General features: G+C 34.8%; 1 protein-coding gene across 9 annotated transcripts in view; it reads left to right on the top strand.

Moving 5' to 3' along the window:
* The window catches only part of Ccdc88a (coiled-coil domain containing 88A), a 139,215-nt gene that overhangs the window by 83,314 nt on the left and 35,498 nt on the right, over positions 1-20,403 (top strand). For 7 of the 9 annotated variants that reach the window (XR_012439690.1, XM_074049738.1, XM_074049736.1 and 4 more), the window contains 4 exons: positions 8,363-8,500; positions 10,345-11,415; positions 13,202-13,329; positions 16,941-17,082. Coding sequence is in view for 8 of the 9 variants with exons in the window: in XM_074049738.1 (XP_073905839.1) it covers positions 8,363-8,500; positions 10,345-11,415; positions 13,202-13,329; positions 16,941-17,082 (1,479 nt within the window). In the remaining variant the exon portion in view is untranslated. The remainder of the gene's footprint in view (positions 1-8,362; positions 8,501-10,344; positions 11,416-13,201; positions 13,330-16,940; positions 17,083-20,403) is intronic. The other 2 variants (XM_074049737.1, XM_074049732.1) reach the window with 1 other exon arrangement.

Here is a 20,403-nt window from a genome sequence, read left to right as displayed (position 1 = left end):
TGTGGAGAAGTTAGATGAAATATTCTATGGATATAAGCTAGGTCCATTTGATCTGTGGTGTGATTTAGTTCTAGAATTTCTTACTGATTTTTTGTTTGGATGACCTATCTATCTGTGATGGGGGGGTATTAAAATCTCACACTAGCACTGTGTTGGATAGGTCCTTCAGAATATGTTTGATGAAATTGGATGCACTGACATTGGGTGCATATAGGTTGATAATTGTTATTTCTCCTTTTGGAGTATTTCTCCTTTTAGTAGATGGAGTGTCCTTCTTTATCTCATTTGATCAGTGTAAATTTGAAGTCTACTTTGTCTGAGATAAGTATTGCTACTCCTGCCTGTTTTGGGGGGCCATTGGCTGGTAAATCTTCTTCAGCCTTTCATCCTAAGCCAGTGCTTGTTTTTGTCAATGAAATGGGTCACCTGTAAACAACATATTGTTGGATGTTCGTTTTTTATCGAGTTTGCCAAACAGCTTCTTTTCGTGTGGGAGTTAAGTCCGTCAACATTCAGTGTTAGTATTGATATATATGTGGTGATTTCTGCCATTTAGTTGTTTTTGTTGTTTAAGGGTTTGATTGTGTGCAGCTGAATCAATGTTACTCTCTGATTCCTTGTCTTTTCTTCTCCTATGGTTTGATACTGCCTATCTTCTCATGGTTTTGTTTGCTTTCATTTTCTGTTTGCAGAGTTCCTTGAAGAATCTTTTGTAGTGGTGGCTTGGTGATCATGTATTGTTTTAGTTTCTGCTTATCGTGGAAGACTTTTATTGCTTCATCTATTCCGAATGATAGTTTTGCTGGGTAGAGTATCTTAGGGTTGAAGTTATTTTCATTTAGTGCCCGGAATACTTCACTCCATGCACTTCTTGCTTTTAAGGTGTCCATTGAGAAATCTGTTGTAATTTTGATGGGTTTACCTTTGTGTGTTACTTGTTTCTTCTCTCTTACAGCCTTCAATATTCTTTCTCTGTTTTCTGTGCTTGTTGTTTTAATGATAATATGTTGTGGAGTAGTTCTATTTTGGTCAGGTCTGTTTGGTGTCCTGAATGCTTACTGTACCTGAATGAGCATAGCTTTCTCTAGATTTGGGAAATTTTCTGTTACTCTTTTGTTGAATATATTATGAATCCCTTTTGCTTGCACTCTTCTCCTTCTTCAGTGCCCATGATTCTCAGGTTTGGTCTTTTGATTAGTCAGTGAGTTGTTACATATTCCTTTCACAGGTCTTGGTTGTTTGCATAATAGCTCTTCAGTTTTTCCTTTAATTTTCATTTCATCTTCCAGTTCTGAGATTCTGTCTTCTATTTGTTCTAGTCTGCCGGAGTAGTCTTCCATTGTGTTTTGTATTTCTGTTTTATTCTTTTTTCTGAGGTCTTCCGTATCATGGGTCATTTCCTCTTAATATTGTCTATTTTTGTCTTTAATTCATTTATCTCTCTACTTACAGCGTTCTCTGCTTTACTTTGGTGTCTATTTAGGGCTCCTGTGAGTTCATTTATTTTTTCTGTGTCTTCTCGTATTCTTTATTTTTGGTGTCTTGGAATTTCTTGAGTGCCTCTTGTACATTTTGGTTGACCGTGTCTAGTAACATCTCCAGGAAATTCTCAGTGATTACATGCAGGATTTCTTCTTTGAGGCTGTTCTTGTGGGCATCATTGGGTTCCTTGGCATTGTTTAATTTTATTTTGTTGGAGTCTGGAACTGAGTATCCATTTTCTTCATTTCCCTCTGAATCCTATATTAAATTATTTTTGGTGGGAGAATGGTTTCCCTCCCTTTTTTGTCTTCTCATCGCTCCGCTCGGTAGTGTACAACTGTGTTCTTGATAGGCTATCTGTGGTTTCAGTCACATGTTTTCTTTCCCTTGGTTAAATTTTGTTTTCTGGGTGCATTGAATTTTTAGCTTAGTGTATGGATGCTATTTCTGTCCCTGGTCTGGGTGTAATTTAACTAGTATTAACTGACTCACAATAGTAAAATTGACAGAACAAAGCCAAAGAAATCAACGTGGAGAGATGAACAAACACAAACAAGAAACAAAACAAACATACAAAAAAACTCCAGGTTCAGGAAGAGCAGAATTTCAGTCTTAATAGTTCTGGTGTTATCAAAAAGATTATTCACCACGACCAGGTAGGCTTCATCCCAGGGATGCAGGGGTGGTTCAACATACGAAAATCAATAAACGTAATAAACCACATTAACAGAAGCAAAGACAAAAACCACTTGATCATCTCAATAGATGCAGAAAAAGCCTTTGATAAGATCCAACATCATTTCATGATAAAAGCTCTAAGAAAACTAGGAATAGAAGGAAAGTTCCTCAACATTATAAAAGCTATATATGACAAACCTACAGCCAGCATTATACTTAACAGAGAAAAATTAAAACCATTCCCTCTAAAATCAGGAACCAGACAAGGATGCCCACTATCTCCACTCCTATTCAACATAGTACTGGAATTCCTAGCCAGAGCAATTAGGCAAGAAGAAGGAATAAAAGGAATACAAATAGGTAAAGAAACTGTCAAAATGTCCCTATTTGCAGACGACATGATCCTATACCTTAAAGACCCAAAAAACTCTACTCAGAAGCTTCTAGACATCATCAATAGCTATAGCAAGGTAGCAGTATATAAAATCAACATAGAAAAATCATTAGCATTTCTATACACTAACAGTGAGCAAACTGAAAAAGAATGTATGAAAGCAATTCCATTTACAATAGCCTCAAACAAAATCAGATACCTAGGTGTGAACCTAACAAAAGAAGTGAAAGACCTCTACAAGGAAAACTATACACTTCTGAAGAAAGAGCTTGAGGAAGACTATAGAAAGTGGAGAGATCTCCCATGCTCATGGATTGGTAGAATCAACATAGTAAAAATGTCGATACTCCCCAAAGTAATCTACATGTTTAATGCAATTCCCATCAAAATTCCAATGACATTCATTAAAGAGATTGAAAAATCTACTGTGAAATTTATATGGAAACACAAGAGGCCACGAATAGCTAAGGCAATACTCAGTCAAAAGAACAATGCTAGAGGTATCACAATACCTGACTTCAAACTATATTACAAAGCAGTAACAATAAAAACAGCATGGTACTGGCACAAAAACAGACATGAAGACCAGTGGAACAGAATAGAGGATCCAGATATGAAGCCACACAACTATGAGCAACTTATCTTTGACAAAGGAGCTAAAAATATACGATGGAGAAATAGCAGCCTCTTCAACAAAAACTGCTGGGAAAACTGGTTAGCAATCTGCAAAAAACTGAAACTAGATCCATGTATATCACCGTATACCAAGATTAACTCAAAATGGATCAAGGATCTTAATATCAGACCCCAAACTCTTAAGTTGATACAAGAAAGAGTAGGAAATACTCTGGAGTTAGTAGGTATAGGTAAGAACTTTCTCAATGAAACCCCAGCAGCACAGCAACTAAGAGATAGCATAGATAAATGGGACCTCATAAAACTAAAAAGCTTCTGTTCATCAAAAGAAATGGTCTCTAAACTGAAGAGAACACCCACAGAGTGGGAGAAAATATTTGCCAGCTATACATCAGACAAAGGACTGATAACCAGAATATAGAGGGAACTTAAAAAACTAAATTCTCCCAAAACTAATGAACCAATAAAGAAATGGGCAAGTGAACTAAACAGAACTTTCTCAAAAGAAGAAATTCAAATGGCCAGAAAACACATGAAAAAATGCTCACCATCTCTAGCAATAAAGGAAATGCAAATTAAAACCACACTAAGATTCCACCTCACCCCTGTTAGAATAGCCATCATCAGCAACACCAACAACAACAGGTGTTGGCGAGGATGCGGGGAAAAAGGAACCCTCTTACACTGTTGGTGGGAATGTAGACTAGTACAACCACTCTGGAAAAAAATTTGGAGGCTACTTAAAAAGCTAGACATCGATCTACCATTCGATCCAGCAATACCACTCTTGGGGATATACCCAAAAGACTGTTACTCCAGAGGCACCTGCACATCCATGTTTATTGCGGCACTATTCACAATAGCCAAGTTATGGAAACAGCCAAGATGCCCCAGCACTGACGAATGGATTAAGAAAATGTGGTATCTATACAGAATGGAATTTTATGCAGCCATGAAGAAGAACGAAATGTTATCATTCGCTGGTAAATGGATGGAATTGGAGAACATCATTCTGAGTGAGGTTAGCCTGGCTCAAAAAACCAAAAATCGTATGTTCTCCCTCATATGTGGACATTAGATCAAGGGCAAACACAACAAGGGGATTGGACTATGAGCACATGATAAAAGCGAGAGCACACAAGGGAGAGGTGAGGATAGGTAAGACACCTAAAAAACTAGCTAGCATTTGTTGCCCTTAACGCAGAGAAACTAAAGCATATACCTTAAAGCAACTGAGGCCAATAGGAAAAGGGGAACAGGTACTAGAGAAAAGGTTAGATCAAAAAGAATTAACCTAGAAGGTAACACCCACGCACAGGAAATCAATGTGAGTCAATGCCCTGTATAGCTATCCTTATCTCAACCAGCAAAACCCCTTGTTCCTTCCTATTATTGCTTATACTCTCTCTACAACAAAATTAGAGATAAGGGCAAAATAGTTTCTGCTGGGTATTGAGGGGGGGGGGGAGCGGGAGGGGGCGGAGTGGGTGGTAAGGGAGGGGGTGGGGGCAGGGGGGAGAAATGACCCAAGCCTTGTATGCACATATGAGTAATAAAAGAAAAATGAAAAAAAAATAGTTCTGGTGTTATTCCTTCAGCATCCAGTTCTGGTGTTGGTATTTAAGCAGAAGTTCTGTCTTCTTCTCACCAGGTAGTTGGGGAGTCTCGCCAGTTTTTCTCATGTGTTTCAGTGACAGCTGGTTAGTCAGCTCCTCCCTCAGTGAGGTGTGGCTTGTCTTCAGGTTCCAGAGATCAGCTCTGTAGCCCACCAGCCATCTTGCTGTTGGTCTGCTGAATGTCTTCCAAGCAGGTTTGGAGCCAGCGTCTTGCTATGCTGGAGCCCTCCTGTTTTCTCAGTGTAATGTGGTGAGGAGAAGCTTTGTACGGTCTGGGGGTTCAGGGTTTTGAAATTTTGATTCTTCTTGGTGCTTTATTTCCGCCAAGTTTGGCTCCAGAGTCTCAGCAAGATTTTTGATTTACAGAGCTCACGCTGTCTGCTTGTGCACACTAGTCACCATCTTGGATCCTCCCTATTCTTTATTTTTTACCATAGACTTTTTTTAATCTGAATCCAACTAAGTTTAGCACATTTAATCAATTGCTATATTCCTAAAACACTTTTTTTATTCTAGTCTCTAGGTTCCCTCTTTTATCCTAGCAGTTTTCTGTTGACAACACTAGATTGTCTAGTAGAGTTTCCCCATAATCTAGATTGTGCTGATTGCCTCCTTTTCTGTCACTAAGTTCTTTTTTTCACCTGTATTTTTATCCAGAGGCTTAATTAGGTTCAAATTGATTTTTTTGTAATACTCGTAAGAGGTATATATATTTCAATGGGGAAGCTTGTCTGCTTGTCTGTCTTTTTGTGATGTTGTCATGGAAAGTCATAGGTTAGTTCCAGTAATTTATTGGAGGTTAAAAAAAAAAATCTTGATATTCTAGGGGGCATGGTGGTAAAAACTAATCCCAGCACTCAGGAGTTTTGGCAGGATTGTGAGTTCAATGCCAGCCTGGGCTATATAATGAAACCCTGTCTCAAAAAAATCAAAACCAAAAAACTTGATGTTCTAATTGTATCTTCATTCATAATTTGTTAGTTGGAATAATTATGAAGAAAAACTTCGTTTTAAAAACTGTTGGTTTAAAAGCAAAAGCTGTTACTCAGAGAAACAGCACATACGAGAATAGGATGAATGTTTCTTATTTTACTATTTTTACCGGTTTCCAAAGAATGAATTGGTTATCCCATATCCTCCTGAAATAACTAGCAAGTTTTGATTTTAGTGTCATTATAAGCTTATGGATTTAAAAATATTTGAAGGATTTCAATCGTGTACGTTTATTTTACTTCCTCTCCCAATGTTAGCTATTGAGAAACTCTTTAAAAACTGCTTCCTGAATCCTTACCAACACCTAAGCTCCTTAAAGGTGTCCATACTTTCTGCCATGACAAAGTACTCTAAGCTCATCTTCAGAATTTTCTGTTCCAGAACTGGAAACAGCCATATCCCCAAAAAGTCATTATTCCTTTTAAGTGGAGACCACAATTTAGCATTTATGAAACCTGCATTTTATTCTTTTTTTTTTTTTTTTTTTTTTTGGTATATAGGGGTTTGAACTCTGGGCCCTGAAATCTATATTTTAAATAGACTTCAGAAATATTTAATTGTATAATAGGCAGAGTAGTTTATTTTTGCATTTCTTTTTTGGCACACATGCCCATAATTTTGCATCAATAGAATTCTCTTGCAGAAATATATACAACTAAGAATTATTGGGAAATACTAACTAATTGTGCTGTCCTTGAACCATGCTTTGAGAATCATTGCCTTAGATTATTCACAACTCCTTGATTTTGCAAGATTTTTACTGTTTTAAAACACTTTTGCACTGATGGATCTTAATCCATTAACCAAATAATCATAATAGGCATTTGGAAATTGGTATAACATTAAAAATAGAAGAGATCATTTAGAACTCAGTCTGATTTTACTTACAATTGGACCTGTAAGGTCTAGTTTCATTTTGAAATTGGCTTTGGAATCTAGCAAAATCTCAGTCTAGCAATTTTTATTCAGTTTATCATATGAAACATTTTTTTTTTGTTAAACTGAAGGTTTCATTTGAATCTCATTTATATAAAAGAACAAATGAACTTAAATACTTCCATATATGATAGAAAACCAAGATTAATTAGGTATTAATAGGTAAAAACTTCCTGAACATGTAAATTAATATTGAGTTGAGTTACTGAATAAGATTTGTGAGTTCGTGCTTTTGTGTGTAGGTATGTATGTTACCGGTGTTTGAACTCAGGGCCTTGTGCTTGCTAGGTAGGTGTTCTACCATTTGAGCCATTCCTACTTTATGCTTTTGCAATATTACTAGACGGTTGTTTTCTATGTAGCTCTCTTTCATTACTGTTAAAATGGAAAAATTCCACTTGGTTTAGGGTTCTTCTCTAATAACTAGAAATTAACTGAAAAGCTGAAGTGAAATATTTTAGAGTTTTCAGTGTTAGTCATCTTTCTGTTGCCATAACAAAATATCTGAAATGCTTAAGTTATAAGGAGAAATAATTATTTTTTCTCACAGTTTTAGAGTTTCCTTTCAGGGTATGCTGGCTCCATTGGTTTTGGGCCTGCAGCAAAGCAGAACATCATAGCACAGAGCACATGGTGGAGACAGGAAGCAAAGGGAGAGAGATAGGCAAGTGTCCCTTCAGGGACATTCCTACAGTGACCTATTTTCCTTCCACTAACCCCTACCTCCTAAAGGTTTACCACCTCTCGAGATCACCACAGGCTGGCATTCAAGCCTTCAAACTTGTGAGACTTCAGAGAACACTGTAAATTCAAATTGTAAAGTGTTTTCTTGATTTTTTTTAAAGTTACCTGTTTTCAGTATGTTATGTAATAATGAAATTATCACTAGTTTTAATGTTTTTAGCTTGAAATTGCTATTCCATACTTACCATCAACATAATTATATCTTTAAAATGTATCAATGAAAATAAATTTAGGGCTGGGGATGTAGCGCAGTGGCAGACTACTTACTTAGCATGCCCAGGGCCCTGGATTTGATTCTTCAGCATCACAAAAAATAAATTAATTAATCCTAAAGTATAAGTCTTTCTTATAGCTCTCTTCAACCCTTTTTTTTGCTAGTTTTATTCTCCCTTTTTCTTTTTTCCTTTTTAAGCAAAGTTCCTTCTTATTTTTTCATTGAGCTTACGCCATCATTTCTCACCTTTTCCTTCCAGCTTTTTGTATTCTCTTTTCCCCTTCTTGCTCATTGAGATTCCTTGATTATAATTAAAATTTTATATTACAAATCAACTTAAGCCAAAAGGGTCTTTCAGTAGTATTTGTGAAATCTTCATATAGTGCTTTGGTATCACTTATTTACCTGCATTTGTCTTTGTGTTTAGAAAAAGAACTTTGCCCTGAAGCATGTAGAGGATAAGAAAGATAGATGTCTGCAAATTTTATACAGCACCTAACTAAAATTAGCATAGAATGCTACTTGAATTTTTGTATTAAATTCTTAAATTTTACAGTTTAGATATTAAAACTGTATTCTATCCTCAATTCAGTGGTTGTCTTTTGTTTTCACATGTTTCCTCTGTTGTAAAATACTTAATATGTTGTTTTGTGATTTGTTTTCCTCTAGGTTGAAATTCTTGAAAATGAGATTATTCAAGAAAAGCAAAGTCTTCAGAATTGTCAGAACTTAAGCAAGGATCTAATGAAAGAAAAAGCTCAGCTTGAAAAAACAATTGAAACACTTAGAGAAAATTCAGAGAGACAGGTTCATAAGTTTTTTACTTAAGCAAACAGTGTACTCTAAAATCATTAACAAAAGTTGTTTTAAAGGATATGCAGATAAAATGTTCATATAACATTAAAGGGAACTATTTTGGAATTTTTTAAGATTTTAAAGTAATTACAATAGCTGCCCCCCCATCAGTATTTGTCATTTGTTTTCTAAAGTTTTAATTACCTATAATCCTCTACAGTCCAAAAATTTTAAATGGAAAATTCCAGGAATAAACAATTCATAAATTTTCAGTTGTGTGCCATTCGAAGTAGTGTGATGAGATAAATCTCCTGGGAAATAAAACCATCCCATGTCCAGCATAGTCTTGCTGTGTATACTACCTGCTCATTAGTCATTTAGTAGCTTCCCTGGTTATCACATGTCTGATTGTCATAGTATCACAGTATTTAAATTCAAGTAACCCTTATTTTGCTTAATAATGGCCCCAGATTGTAAGAATAGCAATGCTAACAATTCAGATATATCAAAGAAAAGCCATTAAGTGCTTTTTTTTAAATGAAAAGGTGAAGTTTTTTACCTAATTACCGAATAAAGAGAGAAAAATATATGTTGAGGTTGCTAAGATCTACAATAAATTATTGGTAATTTCTTACTGTGCCTAATTTATGTATTAAACTTTATCATTGGTATGTGTGTATAGAAAAGAAAATATAGTAGAACAGGACTCTGTATTATTTGCAGTTACCAACTGAGGATTTATCCCCAAGGATGAGGAGGGACTGCAGTATATTTTGCCTCATTTCCTATCCCATGTAGTTTAGGAAAGTTGAGAAGAAACCTTAGAATTTTTTAAATTGCCAGTGTACTTAATAATTATGTATTATAAAATGTTTCAGTACCTGTGCTTTCAAGTGTCTGGAATAGTACTGCCAATTTTAAAGTCCCTAAGTGGAGTTGGTGAGAAATGCAGCTATACCTAGCTGCTAGTAAAGAGGGAGATGCGTTGTGGCAGCAAACATCTTGGATACTATTAAATTTGCTTTCAGCTGTGTATTGGTCATTTTTAACTATCTGAAGAAACAGAACTGGGTAGATTAAGTGATTTGATGTATTGAAATTTCTATTTATTAATTTGTTTTATATTGACCAGTCATAGTTCTCAGACCATCAGATAAAAATTCAGATTTCTTTAGGTTACAGAACAAAAATTTTAAAGCTAAGCATACACCCACACTTTCAGAAACTTCTCAGGATTAGTTATCACACTAAATTTTGTGAAACCATTATATTAGGCCATAGTATAAATTGGATAAATTTATTACCCAGTGAACCAGCTGGTTTTGTTATTTAGATGTTTCCTAAGTAGAATTCTTAGGAATGAATGTGTACACACTCACATGTGCATGCACACACACACACACACACACACACACACACACACACACACACACATATAATGTGTACATATTAACTGAGGATCCTCTTTGTATAGGCATTGCAAAAATTACTTAATGAAAGGAGGTGTGTACATGTATTTTACCTATATTTATGTCTGAATTTGAAACATGTTAAATGATAAAACTATCTGAAGATCATTTTTGATTAATAGTAATGCATTATATCTTAGTCATTTCTTTAGATTGTGAACTCCCTAAAAACATTAACTTTAGTGACCTGACAGTACATATACATAGTGATCATTCAGTAAATATTTGTTGGAATTAAAAATTAGACATACATTCTAGCACTCCTTAATGTTCTTTCTCTATTTTTGGAAGATAAAAACTATGTTCTTAATAATAACATAAAAATAATTTGGTTTTGCTCATTATAGTTTTTAAATTTTCTTTCTTTTTTTTTTTTTTTTGAATTAGATTAAAATACTGGAACAGGAAAATGAACATCTGAATCAAACAGTGTCTTCCTTAAGGCAGCGGTCCCAGATAGGTGCTGAAGCAAGGGTGAAAGACATTGAAAAAGAAAATAAAATTCTCCATGAATCTATCAAAGAAACAAGTAGCAAGCTAAGCAAGATTGAATTTGAAAAAAGACAAATTAGAAAAGAATTGGAACATTACAAAGAAAAGGGAGAACGAGCAGAAGAACTTGAAAATGAGTTGCATCGTCTTGGAAAAGAAAATGAATTGTTACAGAAAAAGATAACCAATTTAAAAATTACTTGTGAAAAAATTGAGGCATTAGAACAAGAAAATTCAGAGCTAGAAAGAGAAAATAGAAAATTTAAAAAAACTTTGGATAGTTTTAAAAACCTTACTTTTCAGTTAGAATCCCTAGAAAAAGAGAATTCCCAACTTGATGAAGAAAACTTAGAACTCCGAAGGAATGTGGAATCCTTGAAGTGTGCGAGTATGAAAATGGCTCAGCTACAACTAGAAAACAAAGAGCTGGAAAGTGAAAAAGATCAACTTAAGAAAGGTTTGGAGCTCATGAAAGCATCTTTCAAGAAAACAGAACGTTTGGAAGTTAGCTACCAGGGATTAGATACAGAAAATCAAAGACTACAGAAAGCTCTAGAAAATAGCAACAAAAAAATTCAGCAATTAGAGAGTGAACTACAAGACTTAGAGATGGAAAATCAAACATTGCAAAAAAACCTAGAAGAACTGAAAATATCTAGCAAAAGACTAGAACAGCTGGAAAAAGAAAATAAATCATTGGAACAAGAGACATCTCAACTGGAAAAGGATAAGAAACAACTAGAGAAGGAAAATAAAAGACTTCGACAACAAGCAGAAATAAAAGATACCACATTAGAAGAAAATAATGTGAAGATTGTAAATTTAGAGAAAGAGAACAAAACTCTATTCAAAGAAATTGGTGTATATAAAGAATCTTGTCTTCGTCTGAAAGAATTAGAGAAAGAAAATAAGGAGCTTGTGAAAAGAGCAACTATTGACGTAAAAACTTTGGTTACACTACGTGAGGTAAATGTATTTACCTAAATTTAAGACAAATACTGCTTGTATTTTTAACCCAATGTTAATGAGTTAGTTTTATTGGAATCCACTAGTAATTTGCATCATCTTTTTTATGGGTTAATAGGACTTTGAAATTAGAACTAGAAATAGCTTCCAAGTTTCCTACTTTTGTTAAACTAAAAGTACATATAAGTTGTATTTTTTGACATTTGTAGTATTAAGGTTTCTTTGGGGTACATGATTTATTACATTATAAAACTTTGATTTCAAAATAACATTAAAATATTTGATCAAAACTCTTCCTGAATACTAGCAGAAGCATGATAACTACTACTTGAGTGATTTATACCAATTACTGGGCTAAGAACTTGCATATAAGTTGTAGTTATGTATATTCATATAATTCTTACAACTAGTCCTTTTCAGGTGTTATCTCCATTTTTCATATTAGAAAGCAGGTTCAAAAACATGAAGTAACTTACTCAGGAGCACAGTTAATAAATGGCAGAGTTGAGCTGAGCACAGTGGTACGTATCTGTCATTCTATTTGTGCAAGGAGAGTGAATAGAATTGTAGTCCAGGCCATCACAGGCATAAAACAGAGACCCTATTCATAAAATAGCTAAAACTAAAAGGGCTGGGGGCGTGGCTTAAAGTGATTGAGTGCCTGCCTGGCAAGCACAAGGCCCTGAGTTCAAAACCTCAGTGCTACCCTCCCCCCAAAAAGTTGAATTTCTAGATTCACACTCAGATCTTTCAGACTCCAAAGCCCTGTAAATTTTGAGAAACCAGAGACTACAAGTCAGGTTCAACTTAAAGGTCAACACTGAACTTTTGAAATTTTTGAGATTTGATTGTAATATGTCCTATGAAACACAGTGGATATAAATCAAAGGATAGCATATTTGGCTCTTTTTTTTTTTTAACTTTCCTATTCAATACAATATGTGATAACTCTTTAAGTTCAATTAAAAAGTCTCTTAGGGTTGAGAGTGTAGCTCAGTAGTAAAATGTTTGCCTAGCATGTGTGACACGTTGGGTTTAGTCCCCAGCACTACAGATAGATAGATAGATAGATAAAATAAGACCTTAGCGTTCTGGCAGAGAGTCACATTAGGCAGTTTGCATTTCTGCTAAAGAGGCATTGAGAAGGACCTTTTCATCTTTTTTCTTCTTTTTGTTGTTCTATAGTCTTACAAACAGAAACAACAGGTTCCTTGTGCCAGAACTTCTAAGAATATGATCTAATTCTTCAGATGAATATCCTAGGCCTCTTGCATCAGGAGAATGGTGGAACAGTATTATGTCCAACATATATTCATAGGAAGAAATACACACTAAGTCTAAATAGATAAGTGGTGGTGGCAGGAGTTTCCTCCTAATTTTTAAACCTAAGGTATATATTCACAAGTAGTTTTTCCCTTTTAGTTGTTAACATCAGAGTTAAAAAGAAGTATTAGCACAAGAAAATTGGAAAACATTTGTTTGAACCCACTTGTAACTTGTAGTTTAACTACCATTTTAATGATGAAAGAAAGGTTCAACAAACTGGGGATGTAGCTCAGTGGAATAACACTTGTCTAGCATGCACAGGGCCCTGGGTTTGATCCCCAAGATGTCCACCCACCCCACAAAAAACAAAGGTAAGAAAAGAAAGATTCAGTGACAAGCTTTCAGTCTCTACTGGTTCAGATTATGTCTTCTGGAATGATGGTAATTAGAATTTTAGCTGACTTTCTTAGATATTTATGTTTTTGTCACTTAAGTGGGTTGTGCATTCCTTTTGAAATAGGATTTGGTGAGTGAAAAATTGAAGACTCAACAAATGAACAATGATCTAGAAAAGTTAACTCATGAGCTTGAGAAGATAGGGTTAAATAAAGAGCGACTCTTACATGATGAACAAAGTACTGATGACAGGTGAGTACTAAGTATAGCAAATAGTTGGAATTATTATTTGTTGTGTTTTTTTTCCTCAGACATTAGTTTGTTCCTGTACTAGCTACAGAAAACATTTATGTCCTGTTTCTGGTTCTTTTCTTCCCTAAAGTTTGGTGAGGAAAAAAATCAAATGCAGTCTAAGGTTTCAATAAGAAAAAGAAAATCCCGTTATTACATAATTACAGAGTTGCAAAACTGAAATGCTAGCAAGTCAAAAATGAGAGATTGTAATTGCCTGTGAAAGTAGAATAAAATATCAACAACAAACAAGCCTTCCTCCTTTCAGGAAATACACAGTCAATTGAAACATTTTAATTTTTATTTGACTCTTGTGCTTAAATGCCTCAGTTCTTTCCTTTGTTTTGTTTGCCAAAATGTGGACTTAAAAAGTAGAGGGAAAGTATGAAACAAAGGAAAATATACTGAGAAGCAATTAAGATATGAAAATGATATGAAGAATAAAGGTTTGACAAACAAGATAAAAATTACTTCATATACACTTTAATTTTAAAACAATCACCATAGATTTAAATAAAATTTTCATTCTGCCATAGTAATCAGTCTATCGACTAGGATAATCTGATTTTTCATGTTATCTACTATTTTGCATACAATGGACCACATGATTCTAGCAAGAATAGTTTTATAGTGTTGAATAATTTATGTAGTCTAGATTTTAATTCATTGGAGTTTTTGTAATGAAATAATTTTCTTATCTACCCATTATTCTTTATATATTCTATATTAGTGTGTATAGAATAACATATACCAATTAAAGAAAATTAATGCTTATTAAATAGGATTTGCTAGTGTAATTTTAAAAATAGTCAAAATATAGTATAGATTGATACGTGAAAAGGTTAGATCTATAATAACAGAGAAATAATTTTAGGCATTTATTATATCAGTCACCTAAAGTCAGGAAACCATTATTGAATTAACACTACAAGTATTTCATAAGGAAGTATTTTCTTTGATTTATTCAGAAAGTTAAATTGACTGTCTTTTAATGTAGGCACTAAATACTAAATATGCATTAATTTTTTTTTTGGTTGTACAGGGTTTTGAACTCAGGTTCTTGTGCTTTCTAGGCAGATGCTCTGCCACTCAAGCCATACATCCAGACCTTTTTGCTTTACATTATTTATCAGATAGGGTCTTGCTTTTTTCCTGGGGCCCACTTGGCCCATAATCCACCTATCTATGGCCTCCCTTACAGCTGGGATGACAGGCACGCAGCATTATTCCCAGCTTGTTTTGTTGAGATGGAGTCTCACTAACTTTGTGCCCAGGCTGGTTGTACTGTGATCCTCCCATCTCTGCCTCCCTCAGAGCTGGGATTACAGTGCATCACTTCTTTATTCAGACAGATTACCTGCTCTATGTAAGACACTGCACTTCATGTTCTTGGGGAAAGAAAACATAGATTAAACCATGAAATTGCTCTGATGGAAATTTATGAACCCAGTTCTGGGTGGGCATTTCCTCCTGTTTAACATCTGTTCCCAAATTTTAATTTGTAGAAGAAACTGCTGTTGAGTTCTTAACCTCTGCTGATTATCAAGTAAGAAAGAAATGATAATGCTTCAGCAGACCCTTGAATGACAAAAGTTTGCCAGGTGGAAACAGTGGGGAAGGACATATCATGTAGGCAGAAGCATTTACCCAAAATTCAGTTGAGCAATTCTTAGAGTGATATGAAAGAAAAGCTTACAAGTTCTTTGAACCTTCTGTTGCCTCCATCTTGGAATTTATATCATTCTCAGGTGCTGACTTTAATGCCTGTTAGTCCAGTCTTTCTAGTTAATGTTATTCCCTCTAGCCTACTTTGAAGGTACAACTATTTTAAGATAGTTTTTCTTGTCATCAAGGAATATATAAGCTAGTTGTGGAATTAAATGTATAAACAAATTATAACAAAGTAAGTTCAGTGGTAGAGTTGTAAACAGATGTGATCACTCTTGACTCTTTCAACAGATCTTTATCTGCCATCTTTTCTTTCAGTACAGTGTTTGCTAGAGTTATGTTCACAGGCATCTTATACATTTCTTCTGTGTGGTGAGCATACTATCCATGATCTCACCTGAGATCTTTAGTTTTTTCCTGCTTAACATACATTTGCATAGTCCAGAGCAACTTGGACATCACAAATTCAACAGATCCAAAATTCGGACTTAGTAAATATTTAAAATGTTTGTTGGAAGATAACTGAAGATGGGCTGAGTGCTTTACTCTGCCTCCTCCTATGGCATGACCCAAGCCATGTAATAAATTTCCTTTCTCTGCCCTTCAAAAAGAAAAAAGTGTATTGACTCAAGCCAATATCAATTTTGTGAGATTTGTTCTTTGTATTCATTGAACTTAAAGTCTGATTGAGCAGAAAATATACACATACAAATTAATTATAATAGAATGCTGAATGTGATATTATTTCTCATATATATACTTAAAAAGTTTTTATTTGGATTTGTCTTCAGGGTCATTAGGTATAAGAACTTGATTAATCAAAACCCTTGGTTTATGATACATTCGCAAGCTGTGTTCATGTACCATCCTTTTTGTTAAAAAAAATTTACTTGGTTAGTCATATTTAATTTTTCATGCATTACATCATTCAAAAAGATAAGTAGAATATTAATAATCACATCTTTCTGCCTCTTACAGTTCTGTGTCTTGAGTAGTTCTCTTTTCTACTATAAGTACTCTATACTCTAAAGACAGTTTTCATTGAGTTTTAAGTCTTATCTATATAAAATCCTTCTATAAATACTGTATTTTCCAAAATTAACATAATAGGCAAATGCTTGATGATATCATAAGTCCATCCATTTCCTTTTTCTATCAATTTTAGTCATATAAAATCAGAATGAACATTTTTGGACTTAGACCTTCCATTTTTGAGCATTAATTGTTGCAGGGGTTTTTTGGGGGGTTGTGTATGTGAGTTGTTTTCTTTTCTTTTTTTAACTTAAAATTTTGAGACAAGGTCTCACTATGTAGCTTAGGTGGGCCTTAAACTTGCTCTTACCGCAGGCTGGTCTCAAACTTGAAATCCTCCTGCCTCATCTCCTGAGTGCTGGGATTATACATGTACACTCTACAGCTGACTATTAATTGTTCTTTTGAGACTGAAGGCATGGATCAAGTGGTAGAGCACCTGTCTTGCAAACATGAAGCCCTGAGTTCACACCCCTTTACGGCCCAAAAAAAAGAAAAGTTATCTTGATTGTTCTTTTGACAACCTGGCTATAATTTGATTTCCTGACTGATTTTTGTTGCTTTGTGACAGGGTATAGTTTTAAAGGTGGAGTGGGGCAGTAAGAGGAAGATAATTTGTCTATTATAAAGGCTTTTATAAGACTCATTTATAACATCAATTATCTTTCAAAATAATTTTCTGGCCTGGAAGCATGGTTTAAATGATAGAGTGCCTGCCTTGCAAGCATGAAACTCTGGGTTCAAACCCCTTTACTTCCAAAACACAAAACAAAAAAAAGCAAATAGAATAGACGTAACACCAACTTGGTCTGGGAGAAAAAAAATATTTCTAACCTCCCATAATGAACTTTATTACTTTTGTTCTTGGACAGTAGGTACAAACTTTTGGAATCAAAATTAGAATCTACTCTTAAGAAATCCCTTGAAATAAAGGAAGAAAAAATTGCTGCTTTAGAAGCTCGATTAGAAGAATCTACAAATTATAACCAGCAACTGCGCCAAGAACTTAAAACAGTAAGTGATAGTCTTCAAAGTAATTTTAATTATCATCTATTTTGTAAATATTTGGACAGGAAAGTAAAAAGTATAAAATAGAAACTAAAAGCACACTGTAATTCTTCCTTTTTATAAATTTGAGAATAATTTTCAACATCTTTGTCATATGGATATGCTAAAATTTATTCAGTACTATTTCACATATTTATGTCTCCTTAAAGTTGGGACATACCAGAATTGCAGGATTGGAATGGGGAAGAGATAGACGTACTTCATTGAGAAAACTCTCTCAGTGTGATACTGACAATTCACTCTGGCACTCTTTTTTTTTTTTGAGAATCCAAGTCAGATTTTGATAGTCTAAGATAATGCCTGTGAGGATACCACATAGAAGAAATCATATTTGTAGTATAAGAAGGCAACTGATCTTCTCATAAGTTTGAGGTCCCTTTTTGATCAGTTTACTTGTGATATTTGGGGTTATTCAAGGAAGTAAGCTCAGTCTGTTTAAATTGAAATAAAAGTGATTTGTCCATTCCATAGGATTAGTAGATAGTAGAGTCTTATTCTACTTTGTTCTTCCTTTTATCATCTCTCTGTTGGCCTACTAGAGGGGTCCCATAATCAACAAAACATAGACTGACAGGATTACTGTAGGCCACATTGAGAACTATTCTGTTCAGTACACCAGAGAAGTTCAGAAATAAGGCTTTCTGTAAGGCGTTTATAGTTCTTCTAATCCAGATGCAATTTACAATCAGGGGGTCATTTTTTTTCCTCTAGATTTTCTAGATTATTGCTTCTAGAAAAACAGTTGACCAAAGTTGAATTTTTCATGCAGAAAGGGAAAAGCTTTTGTTCACTTTTCCCACACCATCATTGCTGGTATTTATCACAAATTTGTCATGGAACATATATTGTTCCAGAAGAAATTTTAGAACTTTGCTTAGTTAACTAAATGGTTATCAAAGAATAATGTAAAAATTGGTGCCATATTTTATTAATCTGCTTTGTCCTGAATTTTTACTCCCATTAAGCAGTATCAGTGGGTCACAAATAAAAATCAATTTCATGAAGCTACTCAGCCCCCAAAAATAATGGGTTTGGGTATGCATTGGTGTTTGTCTATTTGAAGTCTAAAAGTTAGAGATTTAAAATTCTATTGTTGTCTTCTACTTTTAGCCATTTTGGTATAACTTCTATGGACTAGTTTATTGCCATACTTATGGTTTCAACTGAATTCTACTGTTCTGAGCTTTTAATAATATACATGAAAAGGAATATCACTTGAAGACATATTCTGGAAGTTAAAATTGGATAGCATAAGGCCTAAATTAGTATGACAAGAAGTATAGCTAGCCGGGCGCCAGTGGCTCACACCTGTAATTCTGGCTACTTAGGAGACAGAGATCAGGAGGATCATGATTCATAGCCAAGCCCAGGCCAAATAGTTAGCGAGACCCTACCTCAAAAAAAAAAAAAAAAAAAACCTTCACAAAAAAAGGGTGGTGGAGTGCCTCAAGGTGTAGGTCTTGAGTTCAAACCCCAGTGCCGTGCAAAAAAAAAAAAAAAAAAAAGGGAAGTATAGCTAATATAACTCCCCTCCCCCCCCAAAAATAAGATAATATGGAATCATAAAAAATAAATTTAAATGAAAGAGAAAAGAGGAAATAAAGTACAGATTGGATGAATAGAAAACAAACAATAAGGAGGCAGTTTTAAACCAACCATATCAATAATGACATAAAGTGTAAAAGGTGTAAGCATTTCTGATAGATTAATAACTTACACAAAAAAGATCCACATATAATCACCTTTGATGAAAAATGAGGTATCATTCTAACACTAATCAAAATAATGTTGGAATATAAGATTTTTAATTTAGAAATTTAAAATGACAATTTCTCATATACCTATGGGTAAACATATACCTAGCCTATGAAATGATAGTTCTACTTCTGTTTAATCAGGGAAAATGAAACATAAGTTGTAATGGCTCAATTCATCATATTCCATTTTATATTTATTTGTTAATCTTTATTTCACAATACTAGGGTTAGAACTCAGGGTTCACAAGAGTGCTTGCTAGGCATGCGCTCTACTGCTTGAGCCATACCCCAGCCGTTTTTGCTTTAGGTGTTTTTCAGATAGGGTCTTGCTTGCGTTTATGCCCAGGCCAACCTAAGCTGCAACCCTCCTGTTTATACTTCCTGTGTAGCCGGGATGACAAACATGTGCCACCATACCCAGCTTTTGTTGGTTGAGTGGGGAGCAGGGGAATCTCATGAACTTCTTTGCCAAGGCTGTCCTTGAACCATAATTCTTCCAATCTCTGCCTTCCAAATAGGTATGAGTACAAGCATGAGCCACCAAGCCTGGCTGATCCTTGTCTTAATATAAAGTTTGGGGTTAACTAAAAATTTATAAGCATTTAAGATAAAAGCAGTGACTCAGGATAAGCATAGTAGTAATAAATTTAAATTGAAGAGAAAATTTAAGTTAAATCTGGTAATTTTGATCATATAGGATGAACAAGTTGTTAGTACTTTAGTTAGCAAGTCAAGGATATATCTTATCCAGGACATTCTGGTGTTTTTACAATCTACTTTAGGAGAGTTGAGTCAAAACTAAAAAATCCTGTATAAGATATATCCTTGAAGGGGCTGAATGCTTGTGACTCACTCCTTGGCTACTTGGGAGTCTGAATTAGGGAAGATCACGGTTCGAGGCCAGCCCTGGCAACTAGTTTGTGAAACCCCCATCTCCAAAATAACCAGAGCAAAATGCATTGGAGGTGTGGCTCAAGCTATAGGATGCCTATTTTGCAAGTGCAAAGCCCAGTCCCACAAAAAAAAAAGATATATCCTTGGGGACTAGAGGTGTGGTTCAAATGGTAGGAGCCCTGAGTTTATACCCTATTACTACCAAAAAACAATATATTTTTAGATTGCCCATTTTTTTTATTCATATGTGCATACAATGCCTGGGTCATTTCTCCCCCATGCCCCCACCCCCTCCCTTACCACCCACTCCACTCCCTCCCTCCCCCCCCCCCATACCTGGCAGAAACTATTTTGCCCTTATCTCTAATTTTGTTGAAGAGAGAGTATAAGCAATAATAGGAAGGAACAAGGGTTTTTGCTGGTTGAGATAAGGATAGCTATACAGGGAGTTGACTCACATTAATTTCCTGTGCATGTGTGTTACCTTCTAGGTTAATTCTCTTTGATCTAACCTTTTCTCTAGTTCCTGGTCCCCTTCTCCTATTGGCCTCAGTTGCTTTTAAGGTATCTGCTTTAGTTTCTCTGCGTTGAGGGCAACAAATGCTAGCTAATTTTT

This window comes from Castor canadensis, chromosome 12 (genome assembly GCF_047511655.1).
Source record: "Castor canadensis chromosome 12, mCasCan1.hap1v2, whole genome shotgun sequence".
NCBI lineage: Eukaryota > Metazoa > Chordata > Mammalia > Rodentia > Castoridae > Castor > Castor canadensis.
This window is presented reverse-complemented; position numbering and strand designations above follow the sequence as displayed.